Source organism: Archocentrus centrarchus, chromosome 5 (assembly GCF_007364275.1).
Source record: "Archocentrus centrarchus isolate MPI-CPG fArcCen1 chromosome 5, fArcCen1, whole genome shotgun sequence".
Classification (NCBI taxonomy): domain Eukaryota; kingdom Metazoa; phylum Chordata; class Actinopteri; order Cichliformes; family Cichlidae; genus Archocentrus; species Archocentrus centrarchus.
Window position 1 is genome coordinate 20264311 of NC_044350.1, and position 16942 is coordinate 20281252.

A 16942-nucleotide genomic window follows, 5' to 3' on the forward strand; every position below is an offset into this window, starting at 1 on the left:
AGAGCTTTATAGATTAAGCAACTATTTTTAAATTTAATAAAATTTTCAAAATTGAGCATGTTGTATTTTTCCAAAATATTATACTGATGATATGACAAGGGCTTTTGATCAAGGATTTTTATAGCCTTTTTAAATAATATTTCTATTGGTTTTAAGAACGTATCTCCAGTGAGTGACCAAGATGTAATGCAATAATCTATATGTGAAAATAACATTGAATGTAGAAAAATCTTAGCTGAATTAATTGTCATTGATGGTCTAATTTGTTTGAAGTTATTTAAATTAAATTTAATTATGCTTGCTGTAAGTTTTATATGTTTTTTAAAAGACAGTGTGGGATCCAGTGTGACCCCAAGGTACCTGAAATCCTGCACAAGATCAAGCTCTTTTCCCCCCAGGAACACACTAGACCGCTCCAGTTGACAGTTGAATAGACAAACATTGTTCCCCAGACCTCGAGTACATGTCTGTAAGATGTCGGCCTTTTTTTCTACCCAGAGAGCTAACAGTAGTGATCGTCACAGCTGTGTATATAGCTCCCGATGCTAACGTTAGCATGGCGCTCTCTCTCCTGCTGAACGCCATTAACGAACAGCAGCGGGTCCACCCCGACGGTGTTCTTATTATCGTGGGAGACTTTAACAAGGCCAACTTAAAGACTGTACTCCCAAAATTCCACCAACATGTCAAATGTTCCACAAGAGGGGAGAACACTCTTGACCATGTTTACTCCAACATTAAACACGCTTACAGAGCCAAACCCCTCCCCCACCTCGGCCAGTCCGACCATCTTTCCCTGCTGCTCACCCCAGCATACACCCCCCTCAGATGGAGAGCCAGGCCTACTGTAAAAACCATTACAACCTGGCCTGAAAATGCACTCTCCGACCTACAGGACTGCTTTGCATACACAGACTGGGACTTATTCGAACACGAGGACCTAGAAACATTCACAGGGATGGTACTGGACTACATTAAGTTCTGTATCAGAAATGTGACTGTTAGCAAAAACATCCGGGTTTTCCCTAACCAGAAACAGAGCTCTGTACAGTGCTGCTCGAGCTGACCTGAAAAGAGGAATTAAAAAAGCCAAAATGGACTACAGGAGGAGAATAGAGTCCCATCTGTCCAGCAATAACACACGGGAGGTGTGGCAGGGCATTCAGAACATCACAAACTTCAGAGGCTGTGATGTGACTGCAGGAGACCTGAGTGTGTCACTAGCAGAGGAACTTAACTGTTTCTTTGCTCGCTTAGAGATGCCTCAGGACCACCATCTACACCCTGGGCCTCCCCCCTCTCACATGTTCCTGGATCAAGGACTTCTTAACCAACCGGCCCCAGACTGTGAGACTTAGCCCCCATCTCTCCTCCACCCGCACACTGAGCACTGGCTCCCCACAGGGCTGTGTGCTGAGCCCCCTCCTGTACTGCCTCTACACCCATGACTGCAGTCCGGCCCACAATAACAACCTCATCGTCAAATTTGCTGACGACACCACAGTGGTCGGACTCATCTCAAAGGAAGATGAGGCAGCTTACAGAGAGGAGGTCCTGAAGTTGACAGCCTGGTGTTCAGAGAACAACCTGGTACTGAACACCATGAAAACCAAAGAGATCATCATCGACTTCAGGAAGCACAGGACTGACCCAGCTCCCCTCTACATCAACGGCGAGCGTGTGGAGAGGGTCCACACCTTCAGGTTTCTCTGTGTCCTCATCTCTGCTGATCTCTCTTGGTCAGATAACATCACAGCTGTTATCAAGAAGGCTCAGCAGCGACTTCACTTCTTGAGGGTCCTAAGGAAGAACAACTTGGACTCAAACCTGCTGCTGACCTTTTACCGCTCATCCATTGAGAGCCTGCTGATGTACTGTATCACAGTATGGTACGGCAGCTGCACTAAGGCAGACAGGGTCAGGCTTCAGAGGGTAGTCAAGACAGCACAAAGAATCGTTGGCTGCCCTCTCCCCTCCCTGATGGACATCTACACCTCCCGCTGCATCAGCAGAGCCAGGAACATCATCAAGGACAGCTCACACCCTGGCTTTGACCTGTTTGACCTGCTGCCCTCTGGCAGGTGCTACAGGTGCATCAAAGCAAGAACAAACAGACTCAAGAACAGTTTCTTCGCCAGAGCAATCACCACCCTGAACTCACACACTCACCCACCGTAAGTGTGCAACACCCACATGTCTGTGCAATATTATATTATTCATACTGAACAATATCTATCACTCCTATATTGTGTAATATCCAGTATTCATTCACTAGTGCAATATTCATTCACCAAGTGCAATATTCACCATCTTCATTATTATATGTATACACGCATTTACTTTCTTACAATGTACAGATGCACCAATGTAGGTATGTATGTATATATTTTTATACATTCTATTTTTTGTATATTTTACACATTGTTTATTTTCTGTATATCTCTTGATCATATTGATTATACTAGATTATAATATTTTTATAATATTTTTATTTTCATTTTAGAGAGTTTGATTTTCTGTTACATGGCACTGAACAGGAGTGGCCCTCCAATCTCATTGTACATCCTGTATAATGACAATAAAGGCATTCTATTCTATTCTAAAGAGCTAATCATCACGGAGCCGTGAAATACGCACAGCCTATTTCCAATTTCAGGACACAGGCAAGGGTTCAGCATTGGAGCTGCTTAATGGCTACATCATGGTCTCCCCTGCTGATACGATGGTGCAAAAAGTGCTGATGACTTTAAAAAGAGTTGTGGAGAAAATACTGTAATACATAAACTGCACATATCAACTGCTAAGGTTCCTGTATCATAACATTATAACACTCTTGCCTGTGGACAGGATTGCATCTGCCCACTAAGAAAATGTGTGGCTAGGTTGAGGAAAACCTTGTGAAGATAAACTGGGATATTATATAAAAATATAACTTAATGCTTAGCTCCTGCATCTAAACAACTTTCTTTCTTTGATCTTTTCCTAGTGACCACCACTCATTAACAGTCATGGTCTTAATTACTAAACACTTGCTAAGAAAATACATTTTAAAATAAGATCATGGAGAAACAAGTGATTATACTCAGAGATTATAGGCTGAATTTGCAGATCCTCTTAGCTCATCTTCATCATCCCCTGAGGACTATATAACTGTGGCTGCTCAGTGGCGTTTAAGAAGTTAGAGAGCAGACTCTACTGCATTAACAGTGCTCCAAGAAGCTTAACAACTGATCAGCAGAGATGGCATGGGATGGAGGACTTGAGCCCAATGGCACAGAGGGCAAAAACTTCTACATCCCCATGAACAACAAGACGGGGGTTGTGAGGAGTCCATTTGAATATCCACAGTATTATTTGGCAGATCCATGGGTCTTCAAATTGTTTGCTCTCTATATATTTTTCTTGATCATTACTGGATTCCCCATCAACTTTCTGACACTGGTGGTCACTGCTCAGAACAAGAAACTCCGGCAACCTCTCAACTTTATCCTGGTTAACTTAGCTGTGGCTGGACTGATCATGGTCATGTTTGGATTCACAGTCACCATTTATTCTTCTCTCCAAGGCTATTTCTCCTTGGGACCTATGAGTTGCGCTATTGAAGGATTCATGGCTACACTTGGAGGTAAACTTTAGCAATAGCTTGCAGATTTTAGAAATTGTAAGAATGAGCTCTGAGCTTATGAAACATTATTTGAAGGTTCTCATCATTACTCCCGCTCTCATTCTTGTCAACAGGTCAGGTGTCTCTGTGGTCTCTTGTGGTTCTGGCTATTGAGAGATACATTGTGGTCTGTAAACCCATGGGAAGTTTCAAATTTACAGCTACCCATGCAGGAGTAGGTTGTGCATTCACATGGCTCATGGCTATGGCATCTGCTGCCCCCCCTCTCTTTGGTTGGTCAAGGTAATGAGATTCTTCGTCTTCTTTCAGCTGCTCTCTTTAGGGGTCGCCACAGCAGACCATCTGCTTGCAACTCACTCTATCCCTAGTATGCTCTTCTATCACACCGACCCCATGCATGTACTCCTTCGTGTCTCTGTGGTCTTCCTCGTTTTCTCCTGTCTGGCAGCTTCATTTTCAACATCCTTTGTCCAATATATCTATCATCCCTCCTCTTTTCAAACCATCTCAACCTTGCCTCTAATTTGTCTCCAAAACGCTTGACCTGAGCTGTCCCTCTGATATACTAATTTCTATTCTTGTCCATTGTGGTCCCTTCCAATTAAAACCATAGCATGTTCAACTCTGCCACCTCCTGTGTTTTTGTTAGTGCCACTATTTCCAAACCATACATCATAGCAGGCCTTGCTACCATTTTGTAAACCTTCCCTTTCACTCTTACTGCTATCCTGCTGTCACAAATCACCCAATACTTATCTCTACCCACTCCACCCTGCCTGCACTCTCTTCTTCACCTCTCTTGTACACTGTCTGTTGCCTTGGATGATTGAATGAGATAGTTCCTCAAAAGGGATTACAGTATCCTTTCCTTTCCACACCTGGGATGGCAGTCAAAGAGAATGGAATTGTTTTTTATTTCAGCCATCTCCAATAAGGATTTCCTTGATCATTTAGATTTATGCATTTTGCAACCTAGTTCTTAGAAATGTAGTTATTCCAGAGCAGAGGATAATATTAAATGTACCAAGCTTGGATCACAAAAAGCTGAAAAAAAAATCTGAAAATCATAGGAATCAACCCACATGTTCCTTAACATTTGTTAATTACTTACAAATTCTCTATTTGTACAAAGGAAGTGTTGGAACAAATTGTGTTAGGACAAATAGCAATGCATTGCAAAAGGCTAAAATGAAAAAGTAACAAAGGAACTTAAGAAAAAACAAAGGGAAATTATAAAGGAAGACAGACTCATATGGCCAGGGGCTCAACTTAAAGCAATGTAATGAACCCAAACATTAGAAGAGAAGTAACTTAAACTAAACAGTCGACATCAGGTAACACAGTCTCTTGACTTGACCTCATTGATTTAGTTTGTGAAAGCATAGCAACATAAAAATGCAGCACATCTGTGGCAACATCTTGTGTTTGGACAAACTTTCCAAACTAGTTTTAATTTCCACCATAGAAAGAATTGCACAAGTGTGTTTTGACAATTTTTTATTATGTGGTTGCTCTCTGCTTTTGTTTGTGAATACACTGAATTTCAGTAACAGCTGGAAGAGTTAATGTCATCTGAAGCATTTGATTGGTAGCCTACTCCACACAGCTGATCCCCATTTTACCTGTATTATTTACACCACTTGAGGGGCATCCAGGCTCAGCTTTGTGATGTAATACTTAGAAATTTATATTACGATATTGGTTCAAACAATATATATGGCAGTATTCCATAGCCTGATTGGTTCAGCTTTAGTTTTTTCTAAATAAGTAGTTTAATTTAAATCTACTGATCTCCTACCATTTTTCCTGAATTTACCTGAAAAACATGTACCGTGTACAAGCAACATTCCATCTGACTGAAGTACAGCTGTAACATTTCTAGAGAACATGTACAGTATAGTTGGAATTTAATTTGCTTCTGAAGAATATCTATTGGGTGAATCATTTTCTACCCATTGTTCTTCTTGAGAGGTTCTCCTGATGACATAAAGAATTTACAAGTGACCTTGGCATCTGTTTAGTATTCATTTAGCCATTGCAGATATTGTATTGATTGGCAGGCTCCCTTTGAGATCATGTGCTGTAACCGGTGGATGTAACAAGTCCCTTTTGGACCTGATGCTTTGGAGGGAGCATCTAACATTTTATGTATTCACAGGTATCTTCCTGAGGGACTTCAAGTCTCCTGTGGACCGGATTACTACACTCTGGCCCCAGGCTACAACAACGAATCTTATGTCATCTACTTGTTCACCTGCCACTTCTGTGTTCCAGTCTTCACCATTTTCTTCACCTATGGAAATTTAGTGTTTACAGTGAAGGCTGTAAGTAATACGTATTTAAATTATATGTTGTGCTTCTATTATTTCCAGCTGTTTTGGTTTTGGATTTGGTTTTGTTTGTTTTGGGTTTTTTTTAGAATATTACCTCAGTGTTAAGAGATTATTTCTAACATAACAAACATGTCTACCTGCTGTCATTTTGCTAGTATATTTTGACTGAAAAAATGCTGAGCATGTTCAGCCTTTATGACACTGTTGCAGCATTATGTAAAATCAGCACAGGCATTATCTGATTATTTCCTTACTTTCAGGCTGCAAGCCAACAGCAGGACTCAGCTTCTACCCAGAAAGCTGAGAAGGAAGTGACACGTATGTGCATCCTGATGGTTCTGGGCTTCCTCTTTGCCTGGACCCCATATGCTTCCTTTGCTGCATGGATCTTCTTCAACAAGGGAGCTGCATTCACACCTTTAGCCATGGCTATCCCTGCCTTCTTCTCAAAGACCTCAGCATTGTACAATCCCATCATCTACATTCTGATGAACAAACAGGTCAGTTTATTATTATATTGCTCAGCAGTTATGTATGGGGGACAAGTAAGCTGTTAAAATCTCCCCATAAAAAAGTTAAAATGAATGCTAAATACTGTATACAGTATACATTAAGAAGATCAAATGTATCAAATCAATTGCATTTTAATGTGTTATAAACCATATTTTAAATGATAAAATTAAGTACCGTGAAAATGTTGCAAATATTTATTTGATTCATGCTCATATACTTGATTATTTACTTTGGGATGGTCACAAGATCCTGCTTTCTTTTTTTCTCCTGCATTTTATCCCCATTACAGTTTCGTAGCTGCATACTTGCAGCAGTTGGAATGGGCAGTATGGTTGAGGATGAGACCTCGGTATCAGCCAGCAAGACAGAAGTCTCCTCTGTTTCCTAAGAATTATGACTGCAAATCTCCAGACACGCTCCTTCCTGACTTTTTCCTCATACTGAATAACCATCGACATGGACATGAGCAAATGGATATAAGCTCCTTTACATCTGCAGCATTTTATTGTGCTCATTCCTTATTGTTGTATGTGAAAGCCTGACTCCATGACTCCAGATTTATTTTTGAAATGCATGGATGGTAAGGAGATGAGAATTCCTTTGTATATTTATGACATAAAGAGGTTTTCATATGTGTTAGCCTTTGTCATAATATTCTGTAAATATTTTCTAAAGAAAATAAATAAGAAATAATATATTAAATGCATGCATCCAAAGATTTTTTGGTTGTTTATTGTCTTCATTTTTACAGTTCTACAATTCCGACATGATTACTTACTTTAAACTTCACCTGTTTCCAAGGTGCACAGAGAGGATAAAGTTTAAAGCTTTTAAAACATAAAAATTCTGTTCTTTATACTACACATTTTACTGGAATTTTGAGTTCTTCAGAATTTGTGAGTTTGCATTGTGAGCCTTCTTTCCTCTCCAATAATTTGATAAACTAAAATACATATATAGCAAGCGCAGGAACAATGTGTTTGTGTAGGTCCTCAAGGTCACAGCAGTCTTAAGTGTTTGAAATGAAAGAAGCTGGATTTGTTTTTGTTTTGTGTAGACATTTCACCTCTCATCCAAGAGGGTTTTTCATGTCTTAAGAAAAGGAATGGAGAGTCCCAGGTATGGCATTTAACCCCTGGTGGGGCTGTCCAATTAAAGGTTATCCTCAGAGTTTTTGCCCTACCCTATAATCATGTGAGTTATTAAGATCATTCACAGATAGTTTGAGAAAGAAGTAGAGGAGACCATCTGTGTCCAGTGTGAATGACCATCATTGAACAGAGGTAGTAGCCTGTAACATCAACTATCAGCCACCTATAATGGAGTCTTGACAACCCTTTCCAGGAAATTCAAATATCTTTTCCCACATCACCTTAACAATGCTTCAAAAAGGATTCACACTTTGGCTCCCGTGAAGTAATGACCCACACCTTTATTCACACTTTGGCTTATGCGCTCATATGATTAAAGGGTGGATCAACAACTCTCAGGACCACCTGCAAGGGGACAACTCCACTAGAGGTGAAATACTCTCCATCAGTTTTTAGAGCTGAAGAAGTCTTTTGGATGTAAGGTGAAATGTCTTTCGCCTTGCCCCTTTAGTGGACAGTGGATAATATACCTCCATCTCACCCTATCTCTACCATCCTCTTCTGCAACACCAACCCTCTGCATGTCCTGAGAGGTGAAATCTCTCCACAAACCAAAAAGAGGTCCAATTGCCTTCTTTTCAAGTGCAAGTAAAAATTAAAATAATGGATATCTGGCAAGTCAGTTTGAGAAAATGCCAGTTTGAAAGAGCAACAGAGCACTAGGGGTGACAATGATGGATTAAATACAAGCTAAAATTAAACACAGGGAAGGCAGGGCAAACTGAGACAAGGTAAACAAGGTAGTGGCAGTAAACAATTTGACAGCATTTTTATTGTTCTATAAGCATTTCAATAAGGAGAGATTATTAGGAGGAATATAACATGATCTATTGATAAGGAATATAATTAGTTATTTGGCAATTAGACTCTAATACCTGATCGTAGCACAATGGAATCACAGCAGAGACAGGAATTACGGCTGGACCCGCCTGAGTCTAGATGCTGGTGGTGGTGAAAACAAAGATGGATGTTTGGAAGGAGCTCTGAGAGCTCTGAGATATGGCCAAAAATATTTGTTCAATAGAGTTTCCCATGTTAGATTCCAGTGGTCTGCCAGTCCAGAATCTGGATCAGATCTAGATGCCGTTCAATTTGACCCTCGACAACTGTGTACTAAATAGCGGATGAATCTGATAGGTTTTTGAGGAACATATCTTTTTTTTTTTTGCCCTATGTAGAGTCTATGGTATAATATGCAGGGTTTTTTTGACTACTTTTGGAGCCTATCCCAGCTGACACAGTTGTGTTGCCCACAAATTATTTGTGCTACTTCAAAATACTGTTTTTGTCCACCACAAGGCAGAAGGACACATCACAGGCCTAAGACTTTCAGGTGTGTTCGTCTTCCTGTTGTACACCTGGAGACAGAATCTTTTGTGGCTTTTTGTCTAACATATACCTTGTCAATGACTACACAGTACCCTAAACACAATACACTACACAGTAACAGCATAAATGGACACGAGATGAGAACCGGGAACTGTTGGAATGCTATTACACATGTAATCCCAGCGAGAGAGGTTACATGAAGAAGATGTGGGACCTATGGATTCTTTGAAACCCAACATCCAAACTGACAGCAAAACAACTTGTGGCTCAGTGTTTGACCATACGAAGGAAGCAACTGCTATTGCAACTAGAGATTCAGACAAGGCAGCACGGAAGGAAGTTAGCCAGTACAACAGGCTGCCCATACCTGAGGTGTTAGAGACTGCCAAGCAAAGACTCACAGCCTTGGCTAACCGCCTGAAGAGATATACCAGGAAAATAGAAGCCAGGAAAATAAACCGGATGTTCTCCACCGAACCATCCAAGGTATACTGTCAGTGGCAGGGGAACAATGTGAGAATAGCACCCCCACCCAGGCTGGAGATGGAACAATATTGGAAGGGCATATGGGAGAAGGATGCGTCACACAACACCAATACCCAGTGGCTAGTGGATCTAAGAGCAGACCACAGCAACCTCCCTGAACAGGATCCAGTAACCATCTCAGCTGGACAGCACCAGGCCCTGACATGATACATGCCTACTGCCTAAAGAAACTAACTGCACTCCATGAGCGACTGGCAGCACAAATGTACCAGCTGCTAGACGCTAAGATGCACCCAGAATGTCTGACTGAAGGCCAGACTGTCCTGATCCCCAAGGACCCCCAGAAGGGAGCAGTCCCATCCAACTACTGGCCCATAACCTGCCTCAGTAGGACGTGGAAACTACCGTCAGGCATCTTAGCTGCTAAGATGAATAGACATGTGGCACAGTACACGAACAAGGCCCAGAAAGAGATAGGCAGAGAGACCAGGGGAGCAAAACACCAGCTACTGGTAGATAGATCAGTCGCTCGAGACTGTAAGACCTGACTGACCAACCTGTGCACCGCCTGGATTGATTACGAGAAAGCCTATGACTTGATGCCGCACACATGGATCCTAGAATGCCTAGAATTGTACAAGATCAACAGGACCCTAAGAGCCTTCATCAAGAACTCAGTGGGTATGTGGAGGACAACACTAGAGGCCAACTTCAAGCCAATTGCACAAGTCAACATCAAGTGTGGAATTGAACAAGGAGATGCTCTATCCCCACTGCTGTTCTGCATAGGTCTGAATCCCCTCAGCCAGATCATCAACAAGACTGGCTATGGATATCGACTACGAAATGGAGCAAACATCAGCCACCTCCTCTACATGGATGACAAGCTGTATGCTAGGAGTGAACAAGATATTGATTTGCTGATCCACACTACCAGGATCTACAGCAATGATATCAGAATGTCATTTGGACTGGAGAAGTGTAGTCGGATGGTAACTAAGAGAGGAAAAGTAGTCAGAACTGAGGGGATTGCAGTAATGGAAGGCAACATTGCAGACATTGAGGACAGCTACAAGTACCTTGGAATCCCACAGGCAAATGGGAACCGTGAAGAGGCCGCTAGGAAAGCTGCAACCTCCAAGTACTTGCAAAGAGTAAGGTGAGTCCTGAAGAGTCAGCTGAATGGGAAGAGCAAGATCCGGCCAATCAACACCTACATACACCCTGCCAGTCGTCAGATAAACTGCTGGGATAATAAGCTGGCCAAAGGAGGACATAGAAGCCACTGATGTCAAGACAAGAAAGCTCCTTACCATACATGGAGGGTTTCACCCCAAATTCAGCACCCTGAGATTGTATGTGAAGGGAGAAGTGTAAATATGCTGCACACTAGACATACCATAAATATAACAATTTAAATAGAAATATAGCATCAAGTAGCATATTGCAGACTTAATCTTCACAACAAGGTGAAAGTGTTGAAATAACACTGTACAGCAGACAGAAATAAGACTGCATAGTAGAGAAACAACAAAATCACATGCCAATGATGTACTGGAAAAGAATGTGTATTTTGGTCTGATGTTTTATTAAATTTAATAATTGGACTCCTTATTCCGTTGTTTGTCATTCCTGTTCGATGAAACTAACACGCAGAAACCTAAAGGCTTAAGCAGCAACACACACTCTTATTATTTAAATTCCTGCAATTGGTGACGCCCGACGTAATCGAACAGGAATGTTTTTGATTTTCAGATGTTTTTAATTGTTTTTGAGTTTCTTGGGAATAAGGAGTGAATTTGGCCACCGATAATCGCCGCTTCGAGGTTCCTCGTGACAGTGCTGACTTCCAGATGCTATCAGTGACCAGGAGATCTCCATCTAAAGGTTGGCAGAGACCTTTTCTAAATATCTGCATATTGAATTGTATCAAATTATAATGGTCACTGGTGGTAAGACAGGATTCGAGCCATTTCATACAGGTGTAAAAGTTTAAGAGAAAAAAAAAAAGAGTTTAAAAGAGTTTAAGAGAAAAAAGAATAAAAGAGTTTAAAAGAGTATAGAAAAATATAGGCAAAATGAGTCGGACGGTGTTGAGCCCATGGGCTGTTTGATCAGCGGACTGAACGAGTGCCCTTCTCAGGGGGTTTTTAGGTTTAGAGGGCCTTTGGTTTTTCTGAAGTGAACTGGCCATCTGCCTTTTACCAGTGTCCTCCCGGTATAGAGAGGTTGGTCAAACGTGCGTAAAGACATAGCACTCCTGGTAGAAGTTGACGAGAGTAATAGCTTATGGTTATATGGTTCTTTCATAAGAATCTTCACTTGTGAGATCCATAAAAGCAACTAAAACCCTTTAAAAGCCTCAAAAGACAGAGATAAAGAATAAAAAGAATAAAGAAAAAGTAAAAGAATACAGAGAAATGAAGAAATAAAGAGACAAAGAGATAAAGAGTTTTGTAATAAAAATAAAATCCCTAAAAAAAAGAAAAAAAATATAAATGGTACTAACATTGTTTTTGTTGTTGCAGTTTGGACTGACTGACAAAATGACTGATGACACTGGGTGCAGAAAAGGGGCTCCGATTAACAAGAAGGTGAAACTTCAAAAATAACTGGTGATGTAAAATTATTTTAATGTAAACTTTCAAGTGCAGATATTAAGCTAAAAGCAGATTTAAAGGAGAGACGTGTCCATTTAAAAGTAGGCTAAAAACAGGTGTTTGACTCAACAGAAACTAAGAGATTTGTCAACTAATCCCGGTTTATAAAAATAATCTCTAGAGAGAAAATTCATAAATGTTTGTCGTTCTGTGTTTGTATCTGTTTGTTGCTTATGCTGGTATGCGAAACTCAGACCTGCTCTGTGTTTGTGTGTGAGGAGGCCTCCATGTGTGTATGTGACTCTGAGTACTGCTGTGTATTTGTATTGCCATGTGTGTTTCAGAGAGAGAGAAAAGAAAAATGGTGCTTCGTTTAGTATGTGTGTTCAGTGATCTGTGTATTTGTGTGTGTAAGTGTAACAGTAGGACAGAGAGGAAGAGAGAAATAGGAAATAAGGACAAAATATTTTGAGGTGAATATCTTTGCAAAGTATGGTGTCATTTGTTGTTTAAATAGGAACAGAGTTTAGAGGAATAGGACAATTTTCCAGTGGTCATATTAGCTGTTTTGTAATGTCATAGCTGTGTGTGTGTGTCAGTATGTGTAGGAAAGAAAAAGGAAAAAAGGAAAAGAGAATGGTGCCAAGGTTTTAGCATTGCTGTGTGTGTGTGTGCATTTTGATCTCAAGGATTTGTGTGCCTGTGAATCTAAGTGAGAGCCAGAGAGACAGAAGTCGTGCGTGTGGATGAGAGTTATAGCCCTAAGTTTTTTCTCTACTTTTTCTTTTATATAATTTGGACTGATATGGTTGTATAAGGGAATGCTGGTCAAAAATTCTCAGAAGGAAGGTTTCGCTTCCGATACATATGAGAGATAAGCCAATCATAGATGGATAAAAAGACAAAAATTGCTTTAAAAATAATAAATAAATAAACAAAGCCAGTAAAATAGATGCCTTGAAAATCTCAGGTTGAAGTATTTTTTGCAAATTATTAGAGGTCATTTTTCCAGAAGATTGTTGTTAAATTTCAAGAAAAATTTATGTGAGAAGCTTAGTTTTAGTAAAACCTCAAAAGAAGAAAAAAAACAGTGCATGTAAATACTTAGTGAAGCAGCCAAATCTGAGACCCAAAGTAAAGTGCCAAACTTTGAGCTGCCGCTCTGCTACAAAGCAAAATATAGAGAACTAAAAAAACTATTTATTTACCCATGCAGGATAGAATACAAGATACCAATATACTCTTTTATGCATTTACATTTATTTATTTGGTAGATTTGTTTAAAGCTAAGATTGTAAGAGAGAAGCTGGAAACATTTGAATTTTGAATGTCTAAACAATTTGATATTGAATCAAGCATTAAAGGAAAAATCCCAGAAGCTAATAATATAAAAATCAGTATGCCCTTTAGATAAATAAGTTGATTAAGGTAAATTATTGAGACAAACAAAGTTAAGTCTCAAAGGAGGGAGACAGGCCAGCAGAAAGTTAAAGATTTAACTACCGTATTTTCCGGAGTATAAGTCGCACTTTTTTTCATAGTTTGGCTGGGGGTGCGACCTATACTCCGGAGCGACGTATATGTGACATTTATAACACATGAACCAAAATACTCCAGCCACTTGACATCTCCGTGAACTGCAGCTTTAAGGCAGTCTTGCGTAACCTGTGGGCGCAGTGGATGATGGACGGAGAGCACAGCTTAACGGCAACTGGGAGAATGCGCCACCCAACTTTCCTGGAAGTCATTGGATGGATCAAGAAAACATGGGCTTCAGTGACAACCAAACCATCCTGTTGGGATTCAGAAAGGCTGGAATAATTGGAACTGCAGCTGACGACGAGTCTTACTAACGCGACACAGAAGAGGAAGCGGCGCTTCGTCTACGGAGTGTACAGAATTGTTTAGAAGTGACACCGAGGATGAAGAATTCAATGGATTGATGGTTTGGTTAACTTGTTAGTATGTTCTTTATGCTAAGGTTATCTGAATAACTTAATGTTACATTAACATACCGAACACGTGTTCGTTGTGCGTCATGTAGCTGAATGTGTTACGTTAGCATAACGTAGGCGTAACCGTGTTCGTCCTGTTCTTTAATCCATTATTATTTTAAATTGCCGTTCAAGATGGAATTTCTGCTCTGGGTCTCGGATTCTATCAACCCCCCCCCCAAAAAAAAGTGCGACTTACAAGTCCAGTGCGACCTATATATGTTTTTTTCTTCTTTATTATGCATTTTTTGGCTGGTGCGACCTATACTCCTGAGCGATGTATAGTCCGAAAAATACGGTAATGAAAATCTCTCAGTTTTATTGTAACAGGAGCCTGAACAACATCACTGGGTGCTGCAGGAGACTGAACTGATCAACTATCAATAAAGAAACTCTGGTGCGCTACAAGGTGTTCAAGCTCATCCTAAGATCTCCTGAACAGACTGACAGCTCCACAGACTCATAAAAAAGGCTCCTGGTTCCACAAGAAGGAGGCCAACCATCTCACAAACAGGTGACCTGACAGTTCTTGACCGATGATCTTTGTGCACAAGTCTGAGCCCAGAAAGAGGGTCATCAATAGGAGACCTTTTTTGGCGTGGGGGTTGATAACAGCAGGTGCAATCAGTCACAGGGTCTCAGTGAAGAATCAGAGGATATTAGAGGGTCAAAGGTCAAAGAACTCCCAGGCAGAAAGCAATTGATTTCAATGTTTTAATTTCAGTTATGCTATGTACAGCAGTATGACTCAACTACTATTGTAAGACCACCCCTACAAAAGCCAGAATTTTGTGGTTTCAAGAGTATAATTTGTTTAATGCTTCCTCCAACACTAACTATTGTTCTCTTATAAATTCCCATGAGGCCAAAGGGGGACATGCCCTGATTTCAGTTAGACAACCAAAGATGACATTTTGTGTCTACAGGACCCAGATGAGGCCGATAACAGGCGACAGTGAAGGGCACAGAAGAAGGAACTGATAAGCATGCTACATGCTTGCATATTTCAATAACTGTGTAACTGTGTCAAGTCTGTGTATAAAACTTGAACTAAGATAGAGAGCAGTGTCAGACTTGTGTGAAGCTGCACTGACTGCATCAGGCAGCTCCGACAATTTTGAACCAGATTAATCTGTAAACTGTTTGAAATGGCTTTATTAAATTTAATAATTGGACTCCTTATTCCGTTGTTTGTCATTCCTGTTCGATGAAAGGAACACGCAGAAACCTAAAGGCTTAAGCAGCAACACACACTCTTATTATTTAAATTCCTTCATATGCTAAGTGGAAGGAAGGTGGCCGAGCACTAGTGAGTGTCAGAACCACTATCCTAGATGAAACAACAAAGATCCATGAATACATTAGGAAGATGGCCACAAAGGATCATGTGCTTAGTGAGTACCTCAGGCAGAAGAAACCCAAGAAAGAAGAAGAAGAAGAGGAGGAAAAACAGGAACCATCATGGAAGGACAGGTGTCTGCATGGCATGTACCACTGGCAGAAGAAGTGGCTGACGTAGAGAAATCCTACCAATGGCTGGAGAAAGCTGGACTGACAGACAGTACAGAGGCACTAATCATGGCAGCACAGGAACAAGCTCTAAGCACAAGATCAATAGAGGCTGGGGTGTACCATACAAGGTTGTGCAGAGACGCCCCTGAGACAATCCAGCACATAACAACAGGGTGCAAGATGTTTGCAGGTGGGGCATACCTGGACCGAGTGGCATAGTATACAGGAACATCTGTGCCCAGTATGACCTGGACATCCTGAGATCAAAATGGGACACGCCCCCAAGGGTGGTTGAGAACAACAGAGCTAAGATCCTGTGGAACTTCCAGATACAGATAGACAAACTTGTGATGGCTAACCAACCAAACATCATAGTGGTGGACAAACAAAGGAAGAAGGCTGTAGTGATAGATGTTGCAATACCAAGTGATAGCAACATCAAGAAGAAGAAACACGAGAAGCTCAATAAATACCAAGGGCTCAGAGAGGAGCTGGAAAGGATGTGCAAGATGAAGGTAATGGTGGTCCCCGTGGTAATCGGAACACTCGGGGCAGTGACCTCCAAACTGGGGGAGTGGCTCCAGCAGATCCCTGGAATGACATCCGAGATCTCTGTCCAGAAGAGCGCAATACTGGGAACAGCTAAGATACTGCGCAGGACCCTCAAGCTCCCAGGCCTCTGGACCCGAGCTTGTCGGGCAAAAAGACCACCTGTAGTTTGAGCTGCGATTTTTTAATATATTTATCTTGAAAAAGTAATCTGATTACTGATTACTCCTTCAAAAAGTAACTTAGTTACTTTACTGATTTTAGAAGTAACAAGTTAGATTACGAGTTAGTTTATTAGCTACATTACACAGCTCTCAGTGTGCAAAAAAGTGATTTCTGATATTTGCCAGAAAATGATTGCTTGTATTTAAATGGCTGTAAAGGACTTGTTGATCTGTAATCTGTGAAATATATGTCAAAAATATCTCTCACGAATGATATCAAGTCATTTTGAGTGAGAAACAGCACTTCTATCACAAGGTAGAAGCTGCAAACAGTTTTTAGCAAACTGACTTTTATATATTTGTTTTTTATCAAGGTAAAAACTGTCATTGACATTAAAAATGTCTTTTTAAACAGAAATTTGACTAAGAGGACTGCAGAAATTACAGCAAATATAACATTACAGTTCTATAAAAATATTTTAAGTGGCCAAAAAGCACTAGATTGATTATAATAGGTACAATAACACAGAATCCTAATATATCCCAATGAGCCAATAAAAATGAGCCTGCATTAGCTGCAGCTCTCTGCTTTGCACCACCTGCTGGGACTTGCTCTGTAAGTTTGACTGTGCCATGCTGTGACTCCAACCGTTTCTTCAAATCTTACGTAGTGTTTTTGAAGCTAG

The 16942-nt window shown here is 40.6% G+C and overlaps 1 protein-coding gene across 1 annotated transcript; it reads left to right on the top strand.

The window, feature by feature from the left end:
• Window positions 1-3240: 3240 nt before the first annotated feature.
• LOC115779812 (green-sensitive opsin) lies at window positions 3241-6869 on the top strand. Its single transcript, XM_030728649.1, has 5 exons — window positions 3241-3625; window positions 3739-3907; window positions 5784-5949; window positions 6219-6458; window positions 6761-6869. The coding sequence occupies exons 1-5, from the start codon at window positions 3241-3243 to the stop codon at window positions 6857-6859; spliced, it is 1059 nt and encodes a 352-aa protein (XP_030584509.1). The 3' UTR covers window positions 6860-6869.
• The last annotated feature ends 10073 nt before the right edge of the window (window positions 6870-16942 follow it).